Raw genomic sequence first — 12705 nt, 5'->3', positions numbered from 1 at the left:
GAATTCAGATAAACACTTCCTTACATTTCATCCCAGTTTTTTATGGTTTATATTTAATGTAATTGAGAAATGTATAAAGTTTTGGTATACATCAGAATCACCTGGGGAGTTTGTGGAAATTACAGATTCCAGAGCCATATTCATAGAAATTCTGGGTCTCTGGTGGGAACCAGGATGCTACATTCTCAACAAGCTTCCTAGATGGTCTTTTAAGACATTTTGAAAAAAATCATTATTACACAAAGTTAAAATGCTTTCATATAGCTGAACATATCACTTCTCCTGTATTTATTTTTGAACTTGAAGTTATATTTTCTTTTTCTTTAAAGAGTTTTTAAATTTTATTTATGTATATATTTATTTATGACAGAGTCTCGCTCTGTTGCCCGGGCTAGAGTGTTGTGGCGTCAGCCTAGCTCACAGCAACCTCAAACTCCTGGGCTCAAGCGATCCTCCTGCCTCAGCCTCCCGAGTAGCTGGGACTACAGGCATGCGCCACCACGCCCGGCTATTTTTTTCTATTTATTTTTAGTTGTCCGGTTAATTTCTTTCTATTTTTAGTAGAGACTGGGTCTTGCTCTTGCTCAGGCTGGTCTCGAACTCCTGAGCTCAAACGATCCGCCCGCCTCGGCCTCCCAGAGTGCTAGGATTACAGGCGTGAGCCACCGCGCCCAGCCTCAAGTTATATTTTCTACCAGTGAAATTAATGCCCAAGGATACACTAGGCCAAAAACTCAGGGATTCTTAATCATAATTAAGTAAGCAATTTTTAAGTATACGTGTCAAGTACAATGCAAGGGATAGCAGGATAAATACGAAAAAGTCTGTTTTGGTAAGGGAACATACTGGTGAGTTGAATAAAAATGCCTAACATTGAGAGTTTTTAATATTTTTAAGAGCACTATTACCTTTTTCAGTTGAAATTGGTTTGGAATGGGAAGGGATGTTTCTCAGCCTGAAACTCAGATGTGTAATCCTCTGTGATTATGTATGGACAAGTCCCTTGATTTTGTACAGTAGGCCAGCCAGGAGACTTTTTAGAGAAAATTTATTCTTAGAAAGGTATGAAAATTTAGATATGGTTTCCCTGGGGTACTAGGGTGGAGTGTTCAGTTTAAATCACAATTCATTGTCTGGTCAGTAGATTAGTCTCAGGATACATTCCCCAGTGGACCCAAAACATCTTGAGTCCTGATCAGAGAAAGGAAACTATAAGCAAATATAAAATGAACTAAAAATGTTAATGACTACTTTGCTCAGAACTGTGTAATACAGTGGGGCCCAAGCAGCCCTTGGGTAGTACCACTTGCAGTTGGGAGGAGGACTTTATCCACACTCATATAAGGGTCAAATAGGGGCTTTGGCCCTCAGGGGACTGAAGGGAATCAGAAGAACTTCGTCACCATGAGAACTCTGTTATATCAGTGGCTGTCAGTAGATAGTACAGGTACTGGGCACAGCAGAACAGGAGTGCCCAGCAGATATGGTAGTATCCAGAGAAGGGTGACACCCTCTTCTTAGCTGTTTGTAGTTGTTCCTGGGCACAAGTGAAACCTACCTTCAGCCCTCCTTTTAGTGTCTGAAAGGGTGCAGGGCCCTGCTACTTCAAGGGAGCCAGCTCAACACAGCTCACACACTTAGCAACTCATCTGATCCACTAAACTGCCCTGTGAGGCAAGTATTACACCATTTCACAGATGACAGGACTGACCTGTATCACCCCATTTCACAGACGACAGGACTGACTTGTACAGCAATGGATCTGTTATAATTGCCAGGTTGATTCCTCTAGTTATTAGTCCCAGAGGTAACGTAAATTTTACTTATTATTTTATGTTCTGATAACAGGAATTTTAGTGTCTTCATTGCCCTCATAAGCTTACTGAACAGTTAAATTGCTTATTATGTATTGTTTTCATTTATTTTTTATTATGACAGATGTAATCCATATCCTTTGGAAAAAGTAGAGATGAGTGAGCAAAGAAAAGAAAAAGAATCACACACAGGGGAGCCATAGGATGCCTCTACATAGCATAGAGAACCCAGAGGGGACGGCAGTGCCCACTGACCTGGTTACACCTCGGGAAGACATGGGATGGGCACAGCAGCAGAGGATTGGCATGGAGGTATCTACCCATGGTTCCTCCGGTGATTTGACTCATTTCTGAGTACAAGTGAGACCTATCCTTGGCCACCATGCAGGAATAACCATTGCCTACTTTTTAGCATACACACTTTCAGAGTTTTCTCTGCACAAATGCATTATGCAAACATATTTACATTTTTATAAAAATGGGCTGATACTGTATATGCGGTTCTGCAAACTTTTTTATTGTTATTTTACAATGTACATCTCTTCCATGCACATGGGTGAAAATCCTCTACCAAAAGAACGCTGTCATTGGATCAAAAGGCTGCTGGTAACGAGAGTGACATCTAAAGCAAATTATCAGCTTAAGGTTAAAGCACAGAGCCTGGCAAATAAATATCTACCAGGGAAAGCAGGGCCAGCAATATTCTCATCACAGAAGGCAGAATTGAAGGCCAAAGGCGTTAAATGTATGGAATATCATGTAAGCCCCTCTGGGCCCTACCTCCACCCCTCACTCCCCTGACGCCCCTTTGGCCCCTTGGGGAGAATGGATCCTGTACATCTCTCTGCATCCAATGAAAACCACTCATTTTCTGCTTTTTCCTTAGCTCCTCCTGGGCCCTTGACACATCTCCACATTCTCTCATCATCTCCTCACTGCTCAAATGCCTTTCCTGTAAGTCCTCCTGAGAGTTCCTGGGGGAATCGTCCGTCGTCCCCCTGTCCGTTTTTCTCTTTGCTTTCCGGGGCACATAATCCTCAGCTGGGCGCTTTTCCGCGGTCTGCGGCTGGCTCTCTGGCTTTGCCTGGGATTCTGGCTTGCCCTCACCTTCGGACTTTCCCTGCTTTTCTTGCTTTCCCTCATCTTCCCGTTGTCCCTCATCATGTGGCTTTCCCTTATCCTCTAGCTTTCCCTCATATTTTGGCTTCCCTTCCACGTCCAGCTTTTCTTCCTCGTCTGACTTTCCTTCATCTTCAGGCTCTACTTCATCTTCTGGCTTTCCCTTGTTTTCCAGTTTACCTTCATTTTTGTTGTAGGGTTTTTCCATGTTGAGATTTCCCCTCTTTTTCCTGTCCTGAGTGGGTAGGAGTGGAGGAAAGAGGAGACATGGGAGACTGAGGGGATGGGATGGAAAGCAGGTCCGGATAATACTTGCATCCATACCCTGGTGAGGGTTCCCCTACCCTGGCCAGACCTCCAAGTGTGCCTTCTGCCCGCCACTTACCCCACCGTTCCTCCCACACACCTGAGCCCACCATTCCCTGGCAGGCCTGGCCGCCTTCTCTACACTCCCTCAGCCTGGGCAGCGGGGCCCCAAATTCTGCACAAGCTGTGCCCTCCACACTCTCAACCCTTCTGGGTCCCTGTCCCTGCCGCCCACCCCTTCACGGACCTGTGGGGATTGTGCACAGGTTGCTCCTCCTTCTCAGGCCTCGCAGAGTGCTGGGAACGACAGACACGCAGACCTGCAGACAGACAGGAGACAGGGCAGGGGTTGCGCGCTGAGGGGGCTCACAGGGACTCGGGTCCCTTCCTGAATCCAGGTCCTTTTCACCCAACGTTTTCCTCCCCTACCTCCCCCGCACCCCAGCCGCCATTTCTTTCCAGGCCTTGGGCGCCAGACCAGGATGCTTTCCAAACTGCGTTTGGGTCTCTGTCTCCCCATCTCCTGGAGGCAACCTGCTCCACCCCACCCGCTTTCTGCGGAGGTCAATATGCCTTCATAGGCGCAGAGTGTGAGAGGGGGTTATTTCCAGAATAAATGCGTTTCGCCGTCGCACTGCGGGGGCGTCCTCCCCCGCCCCCCATTTCCTGATGTAAAATGGATGGAGAGCTCAGAGGGGGGATGAGAAGGCTAGTTGGGGCCGCTGCGGGGTCCCCCCGCCCACTCCGCGCCCCCCTCCTCACCAATCTCCCAGATCCCTTCCCCGCCCCCTCCCCGCTGCTCCTGGATCCTACTGCCAGCCGCTCCACCCCCTGCCCCGGGTCCGCCGGCAGCGCCCGCCTTCACACTGACCTGCGGCACCCGGGACAGGCCTGCGCCTCCTCGGGCTCGCGGAAGCCCGCTTGCCGCTCGCCCACCACCCGTGCAGCCCGGGGAGCTGGTTCCGCGCGGGCGCCGGGACCGGACCGCAGGGCGGGCGGGCGGGCTGGCTGGCAGGCGGGCGCGGGGGCTGGTGCCCACGTCGGCACCCGGCAGGTCACGTGAGCGTCGCGTCACCCGAGCTCGCCACCCCCTCATCCTCCATCCCCAAGGGGCCGAGAAGCTGGGAGGGTCGGCGTGTGTGTGTAGCAAAGGAGGGTCGTCGAGAATTGGGTGGCTTTTTAACCCCAGGTACTTTACCTGGTGCATCTCATAGCATCCCTCAGATGCCCATTATCGCCAAGTGTGTGACAGCTGATCAGAGAGGGTACCCGACTTTGCCATAAGCGGTCAGCTCCTGAACCCCAAAGCCCGCTTTCAAGACCGGCTCTGCCTGACTCAAGCCCAGGTGCTGGTGTCGCCAGGGAGCTGAGCTGCCACCTTGAGTGCTGGTGCTCCTGGAGTTCTGTCCCGGGCCTCCTTCTCTCCTCATTCCACATGTTCTCTTTCCCTGGGTGATCTCACTTCCCTCTAAACACCAACGACTCCCAAATCTCCATCTCCAGGGTATTCTCTCCACTGAGTCTCAGACCAGTTTTTGCTTTTCTACCCGCAATGTAGGGGAGTCTTTTGTTTCTCAATACCCTTTCCTTCATCTTCAGGCTCTACTTCATCTTCTGGCTTTACCTCGTTTTCCGGTTTCCCTTCATTTTTATTGTAGAGTTTTTCCATGTTGAGATTTCCCCTCTTTTTCCTGTCCTGGGTGGGTAGAAGTGGAGGAAAGAGGAGACATGGGAGACTGAGGGCATGGGATGGAAAGCAGGTCCGGATAATACTTGTATCTTGCCCCTGGTGAGGGTTCCTCCACCCTGGCCAGACCTTCTGCCCGCCACTTACCCCACCGTTCCTCCCACACACCTGAGCCCGCCATTCCCTGGCAGGCCTGGCCACCTTCTCTACACTCCTTCAGCCTGGGCTGAACATAACGCACGTATTTTAAAGTATGTCATGTTGTTTTCACTAATATGATAGTTGAGAAGTACCTCAATGATGTTTTATTTTGCCTTTCTCTATGTTTAAGGACAATTTAAATACCTTTGCGAATTGCTGGTTCATGTCTTTTTCACATTTTTCTAGTGGGTCGTTGGTCCTCCCCTTAATTTTCAAGTTTTCTTTATATGTTAACTGTATTAGGCCTTTATCTGTTGTATGTTACAAATATTTTTTTCAGTTTGTCAGGTGCTTTTTGTCTTTGTTTATAGCATTTTTCTGCTATGCACTTAAAAATGTAGTTAAATTTATCACTTTTATTACCTCTAAATTTTGATTCATAGTTAAGAAATCTTTTTGTACATGATGTCAAAGAAGAATTCACCCATGTTTTCTTGTAGTACTCACATGCTTTTGTTTATATTTTGAGAGTATACTTGTGTATGGTGTGAAGTGTGGATTTTTTTTTCTTTTTTCAATTGGCCTCTCAGTAGTTCCAGCATCACTTTTAAAAAGTCCATCTTTGCTCCAGTAATTTGAGATGCCACCTTTATTACACACTAAATTTCCATATGTACTTGGGAAGCATTCTGAGCTTTCTATTTCGTTGGTTTTTTTGCTATTCATACACCAGTTTGAATTATAGAGAATTCATAGTATCTTCATATATATGGTAGAGCTAGTCCCCCTCAGTTTTTCTTTTTCAACTTTTTCCTGTATGTTCTTGCATGTTTATTTTTCCATCTGAAACTTCAATATCAAGTTGATTTAGATCCATTTGAACCAACTATGAGACATATCCACTTGGATGTTCCTCAAGGACCTCAAATATAGTATGTCCGCAAGTGATTTTACCATCCTTCCTCTCTCCTCTCCACACACAAAACTCCCCCCTTTTTGTTTCCTTTGTCTTAACAGACGGCCTCAGAATCCACACAAGTTGCCCAAGCAAGAAATCTGGAAATCATCCCTGATTCCCTCTTCCTCCCTGTCACCAAGCAGTCTTGAACTTCCCTTCTAAGTATCTCTGAATCCTCCCACTTTTCTTCCATCTCCTCTCTTGCTACCCTCTTTTATACAATCAACTCCTCTCTCTTGGTCTATAGTGACAGGTCCCTTTCTGGTTTTGCTACCTCAAGTCTTGCTCTCCTTTGATAGATTCATCTTTCTAAAACATTATATATCATATCATCCCACCACTTTTTTCTGTTTCATCTTCATTATAGTCCTTGAAGTAGGTAAGGTCACAAACAAATTACCTCTGATGCAGAAACCACTCCATAAGCCAGGTTAAAAAGGGCCTTGGTCCTTAGCCTGATTAATTTCAAATCAATTTTTAGCAATTATTGAAGATCTAAAGTAAATTTTGAATTCTGAGATAATTTGACAAGTAATATACCCATTGGATATTTAGACAATTAGGAGGCCAGATTCCTGGATGTGATGATTCAGTCTTACAAAGGTGTGAATTCTATCCCCACACCCCAATTTGGAATTTCAGTGGATTTTCCTTCAAAGGTCCCTAGACAAAATCAAATGGACAAGGACAGGGAAGAAATTAATAAAAATAATGATAAAGGAGTCTAGTTCTTTAACATATGAGAGCTTCTAATAATAAATAATCAAAATAGTGTGGCACTGGTCCAAAAATAGAAATCTGAAGAAGAGACAAGAATGCTCTTCTACAAATCTAGGTTTTAATGAGCTTTTAATAGATGTATTTCAACCTAGTGCTGAAAAACTGGCCTATTCAATACATTGACTTTTTGCTCTAACTCAATTCATGTGAATGCCACAACCCAGGCCTCTAAACCCAAGGAGAGAGATTTCATTTTTATTAAAATCCTTATCAATAGGTGTTACTGAGTTCCTTTATGTGCATGACATCACATGGTCACCATATAACATACACTAAAACCAGTCTCATTTTGTACAGTGGAGATCAAGAGCTAAAATACCAGCTTTGCCACTTACTAGTTGTGTGAATTTGGGAAAGTTCTCAAAACTCCATAAGCCTTAGTTCTCTCTTTTAGAAAATGGGAGTAACATTACCTGCACCATAGGATTATTATGAATTCTAAAAAAAACAGCTATTAATATATAGAATGCTCAGCATATAGTAAGCCTTCAACAAATAGCTCCTTTCAACTTCACCTCAATCTCCTGTAAAAGGCATAATTTTGCAAAAAAAAACTTGCATAGCTATCAGAGGTATCATTTGGAAATGTAGTAAGAAAAACTATACTATACATACTATATATGAGCTTTAGTGACATTAGAAGATCAATAGATTATAGGGTAGGAGAAAAAATGCACTGCACCATCAGTTGCTCTTCTGCTCCTTGACTTTACCTTCTAGATGAACATTTGGGAAAGCAAAGGTATATGAGACACAGAAACACTAGGCACTGTGGATGCAACTTCTGTATGGACAGAATACTGGAGTCAGGAGACCTCTGAGTCCTCAGAGACAGAACCATTGTTACTGACTGTGTATCCTTGTGTAAGTCACTCCCGATGTCCTGACTTCACCTCTGAAACACCCTGAAGGAATGACAGATCTTCACATCTTGGTCACTCAAAAAAGGCAATCAATGATTTCTTATACATCCACTGGGGTAGTAGGTCAGGACGGGGAGACAAAGACCAACCACAAGGATATAGTACTGTCCTCTAGAGCAGCGGTCTCCAACCTTTTTGGCACCAGGGACTGGTTTCATGGAAGACAATTTCTCCATGGTCCAAGGGTCGGGGAGAGGTGGTGTGGAGCTCAGGCGGTAATACGCAGCCCGTTTCCTAACTGGCCACAGACCGGTACTGGGCTGCGGCTCAGGTTGGAGACCACAGCTCTAGAGACCTCTGGGAGCCTCATCAATACTGAGTGTCTGCCATGTGCCCCACATGAGGATGGCTGCTTTGTGTAGGATAGTGGGGTATCCCAAGTACCCTCTCACTGTTCCTCAAGTAGAGATTCTTTGCCCCATTAGATGAATGAGAAACCTGAGGCTCAGAGAGGTTTAAGTAAAGTGTTGAAGGATAGTATGACTATGGTGTAAATGGAATATACACCATGGTTATGGCTTGGAAGACTCATTGTTAGGAAGACATTAATTCCCTCCTAACTGTTCTATAATTTCAATGCAATCCTAAACCTCCTCCTTCCTTTCGTCCTTTTATGGAACTTGGACAAGCTGATTCTAAAGTTTATACAAATGCAAAAAGTCAAGAATAACCTAAAAATTATTGAAAAAGAACCATCTGGAAGACTTTGTTCTACTAAATACCAATACTTATTATAAAGGCTAAATATTGACACATATTATAAAGTATAGTAATTTAGTGTGACATTAATCCAAGGATAGCCAAAGAGACCAATGGAATTAAACAGAGATACGAGAAACAGACCCATGCATCATGGATCTTTGATTTACAATAAAGGTATATTGTTAAACATTGGGGGAAAGGATAATTGTCTAACAAATGATGCTGAGTGAACTGTATATTGATATGGAAAATATAAATCTTGACCTCTACCTCATATCGTACATGTGATGGTTAATTTTATGTGTTAACTTGACAGGGCCACAGGGTACCCGGACATTTGTTCAAATGTTATTCTGGGATTATTTCTGCATGAGATTAACATTTGAATCGGTAGACTAAAACAGATCTTCCTAACGTGGGTGGGCCTCTTATAATCAACTGAAGACCTGAAAGAACACAAAGGCTAAGAGAGAACTTCTTCTGTCTGACTGCTTGAGCTGAGACATTGATCTTTTCCTGATTTTGAACTTGAACAGAAAAATCAACTGTCCTTGGGTCTTCAGCCTGTCTCCAGCTTGCTGACTGTAGATCTTGGGACTTAGCCTTCATAACCACATAAGCCCTATAAGTCAATGGGGATCTCTCAGAGAGAGAGAGAGAGAGAGAGAGAGATTGGTTCTGTTTTTCTGAAGAATCCTAATACAATATACAAAAACCAATTTATGGTCAATTGTACATCTACCTTCTAGAAAAGAATAGTCAAGAATAGTCAAGAATATCTTCATGACTACGAAGTAGGAACAGACTTTTAAAAGTGGACACAAAGGCATTCATCATAAAGGAAAAAATTTATAACCCTGACTTCACTGAAATTAATATCTTCCATTAGTTAGATGATACAACTAAGAGAGTAAAAAGGCATGCCACAAAGAAGGTGAACTATTTGCAATACATTTCACTAACAAAGAGCTTGGATGCAAAATATATAAAAACTACTACAAATTAATGTGAAAAAGACACATAAGCCAATAGTAGAAAGGGGATAATACAATCACTTCATAAAAGAGAATATCCAAATTGTCAAAAAAAAATGAAAATGTGCTCATTTCATTAGTCATCAATAAAATGAAAAAGACAGATAATAGTAAGTGATGGTGAGGATACAGAGCAATGAGAACGCTCATCACTACTGATGGAAGTGTAAACTGATACAACCACTGTGGAAAATGTTGGTATCATCTGTTAAAGTTGAATATGCAGCTCCACTCATAGATAGCTACCCAATAGAAATGTGTGCCCATGTGTACCAAGAGATACATATAAGAATATTCATCTCAGCATCATTTATGATATTCAAAAACTGTAAATAACCCAAATGTATATAAACAATAAAATAATAGCATAAACTATGATATGTTGAATAATAGTATACTACACATCAATACAAATAAATATATCTAACACATTAACTGCCATGTAAGTTGTATTTAACTCATGCTAGTTTTGAGCTCGGGGCCTGATGTAACTTATGTAACTCACACATCTCTTCACCTTGGGAGCCATAAGAACTATTTTTCAAGTTGCATATAATTCATGCAGAAAAAATAAAAAATAACAATTTTCTTACTAAATTAGAAAGGATTGTTTTGTTTTCAAAGTTTTTATTCTACTTTTGTAATAAAACACGTGGCCCCATGGAAAAAATTTTTTTTCTACTGTGGCAATCAATGTGCTAAACATAAAAACATGGATTAATACCATAGTGTTTTAGCTCAGGCTGCTGTAACAATATACTATAGACTGGGTGGCTTACAAACAAAAGAAATTTATTTCTCACAGTTCAGGAGGCTGGAAGTCCAGGATAAAATTGCTAGTAAATTCAGTGTCTGGTGAGCGCCTACTTCTTCATGACAGCTGTCTTTTTTACTGTAACCTCTTGTGGAGGAAGGGCAAGGGAGCTCTCTGGGGTCTCTTTTAATAAGGGCACTAATCCCATTCATGAGGGCAGCCCTCATGACCTAATCTCCTCCCAAAGGCCCCGCCTCCTAATACCATTACCTTAGAGGGTTAGGATTTCAACATATTAATTGGGGGGGGACATAAACATTCAGTCCATTGCACGAAGTATTTAATGAAATACGTGAGCCATAAAAAATACATGCTGTATACTTCCATTTATATAAGGTTCAAAAATAGGCAAAAGTAAACTATTCTGCTTAGGATGTAAAATGTAAAAAAAACCCAAAGAAATTATTACCATAAATGTCAGGATCATTCTTATCTCTAGTGGGAAGGAAGGGCAGCATGACTGGATAGGATATCAGTGGTGCTTCTGGAGTGCTAACAGTATTCTATTTTCTGACATGAATGGTGATTATCTAGCTTTTCATTAATTTAGGTCTACATCTTGTATATGTGTATGACTCCATATGTGTGCTATCTTGCAAGATAAAATGTTAAAATGGGAGAACTACAAGGAGAATTCATAACCATAATGAGAAACTTTAACATATTTCTATCAATAACTGATTGAACAAGCAGATAAAATCAGAAATGATAAAGAAGGTTGGAACAATTTGCTTAACAAACTTTTACTAAGGACATACACAGAACCCTGCACCTAGTAAATGTAGGCATGAAACATTTTACAAAAAATGACTATATATCAGGTCATTAAGATGTCTCAATAAATATGAAAAAATTGAAATTACACATTATGTTCTCTGATTCTAATATACTTACACAGAAATTAATAATCAATAGCAAAAAGAAAACTAGAAGATCCCCACATTCGGGAATATTTTTGCTTTATTCTCACATCATTCTGCCTGCCATTCTGTACTGACAGAACTTGATTTGATGTTAGAGAATTCAAGCCCTATGGGGGCATACTTGTTGGCCCAATATTACCAGTTAAAGTGAGAGTCATCAACCCCACTTTAAACATGGGATAACTGAGATTCTGGGAGGACAAAAGAGGGTTCCAAGATTGAAGAGCTTGACGGTAAGTGGTAGGGATAGGACTGGAACTTGGTGTTAACCAATAGTCCATGATCTTAGACACCCTGCTAGGCTGCCTCTCTTACATTTGCATTACTAACCTGTGAGTTATATGTGTGGTGATGGATAGGGGTTAGCTACTTTTGGCTCCATTTTGAAGACAAAAAGAAAGTTGGTCCTGGAACCTTTATCTGTGTACTCCCAGCTATTCCCAGTAGACTTGAGGACTAGCCTGTATAATTCAGGAGGGCCTTACTCCCCACAACTCAAAGTGTTCTTCATAACAAATGTCTACTCTCTAGGGGGAAGATTTTACCAGAGCTTTGTCTCAGAGCTATGGGGAAATGGTAATTACCCAACTCCATTACCTTCTGTACTTCTTGTGTCACCTAAAGGGAGGATAGAAGCCATATAAAAAGCCATACACTTGTAAAGGTCACAGGCCAGAGACATAAGTCCATTAAAAGATGGAGATTTACTGAAAGATTATAGAAACCTTCCTCTTCCCCACATATTACCACTACACCATCAGGCTCTAGTATAATAATTGTAAATTATAACTGAAAGAGCTTCAAAAACCAGACTCTCTGGGAAGCCCAAAGTCAAGAGGGGAGACAAAAAACAAGAACATTGAGAAATTTGATGACTCTAAAACCTATAGCAACAACAGACATTAATCAAAGCCCATCTCCTAGCCAGATAAACATAGATCCTCACATTAGAGGCCTATTTACCTTAGTTCCTATTCCCTGATATAACATATCCGGCTTTTAACAAAAAATTAAAAGACACACCAAAAGGCAAGAAAAAAAAGATCTGAAGAAACAATGCAATCATCAAAACCAGATATGATAGGATATGATACAGTTTTTGACATTATTAGACAGGGAATTTAAAATAATTATGATCAATATGTTAAGGGCACTAATGACAAGAGTAGATGACATGCAAGAATAGATGGGTAACATAGCTAGAAAGATGGAAACTCCAATAAAGATTCAAAAGGAAATGCTAGAAATTTTAGAAAATCTGTAACAGAAATAAGGAATGCCTTTGATGTGTTCATCAATGGACTGGACACAGCTGAGGGAAAAAATAAATCAATGAGCTTAAAGATATGTCAGTAAAAACATCTCAAACTGAAATGCAAACAAAGAAAATGTAACAGGCCGGGCGCGGTGGCTCACGCCTGTAATCCCAGCACTATGGGAGGCCGAGGTGGGAGGATCGCTGGAGGTCAGGAGTTTGAGACCAGCCTGAGCAAGAGCGAGACCC

General features: G+C 42.1%; 1 protein-coding gene across 1 annotated transcript; it reads right to left on the bottom strand.

The window, feature by feature from the left end:
• Positions 1 to 2349: 2349 nt before the first annotated feature.
• TCEAL3 (transcription elongation factor A (SII)-like 3) lies at positions 2350 to 4209 on the bottom strand. Its single transcript, XM_012645796.1, has 3 exons — positions 4111 to 4209; positions 3487 to 3559; positions 2350 to 3168 (listed from the first exon to the last, which is right to left on the bottom strand). Exon 3 carries the CDS (start codon positions 3139 to 3141, stop codon positions 2554 to 2556), a length of 588 nt encoding a protein of 195 aa, XP_012501250.1. The 5' UTR covers positions 3142 to 3168; positions 3487 to 3559; positions 4111 to 4209; the 3' UTR covers positions 2350 to 2553.
• Positions 4210 to 12705: the final 8496 nt, after the last annotated feature.

Source organism: Propithecus coquereli, unplaced genomic scaffold (genome assembly GCF_000956105.1).
Source record: "Propithecus coquereli isolate 6110/MARCELLA unplaced genomic scaffold, Pcoq_1.0 Scaffold104, whole genome shotgun sequence".
Lineage (NCBI taxonomy): Eukaryota > Metazoa > Chordata > Mammalia > Primates > Indriidae > Propithecus > Propithecus coquereli.
This window is presented reverse-complemented; position numbering and strand designations above follow the sequence as displayed.

What these genes read in the sequence shown, in the direction of transcription:
- TCEAL3 (XM_012645796.1), bottom strand. Translation starts at nt 3,141, where the DNA reads ATGGAAAAACCCTACAACAAAAATGAAGGTAAACTGGAAAACAAGGGA.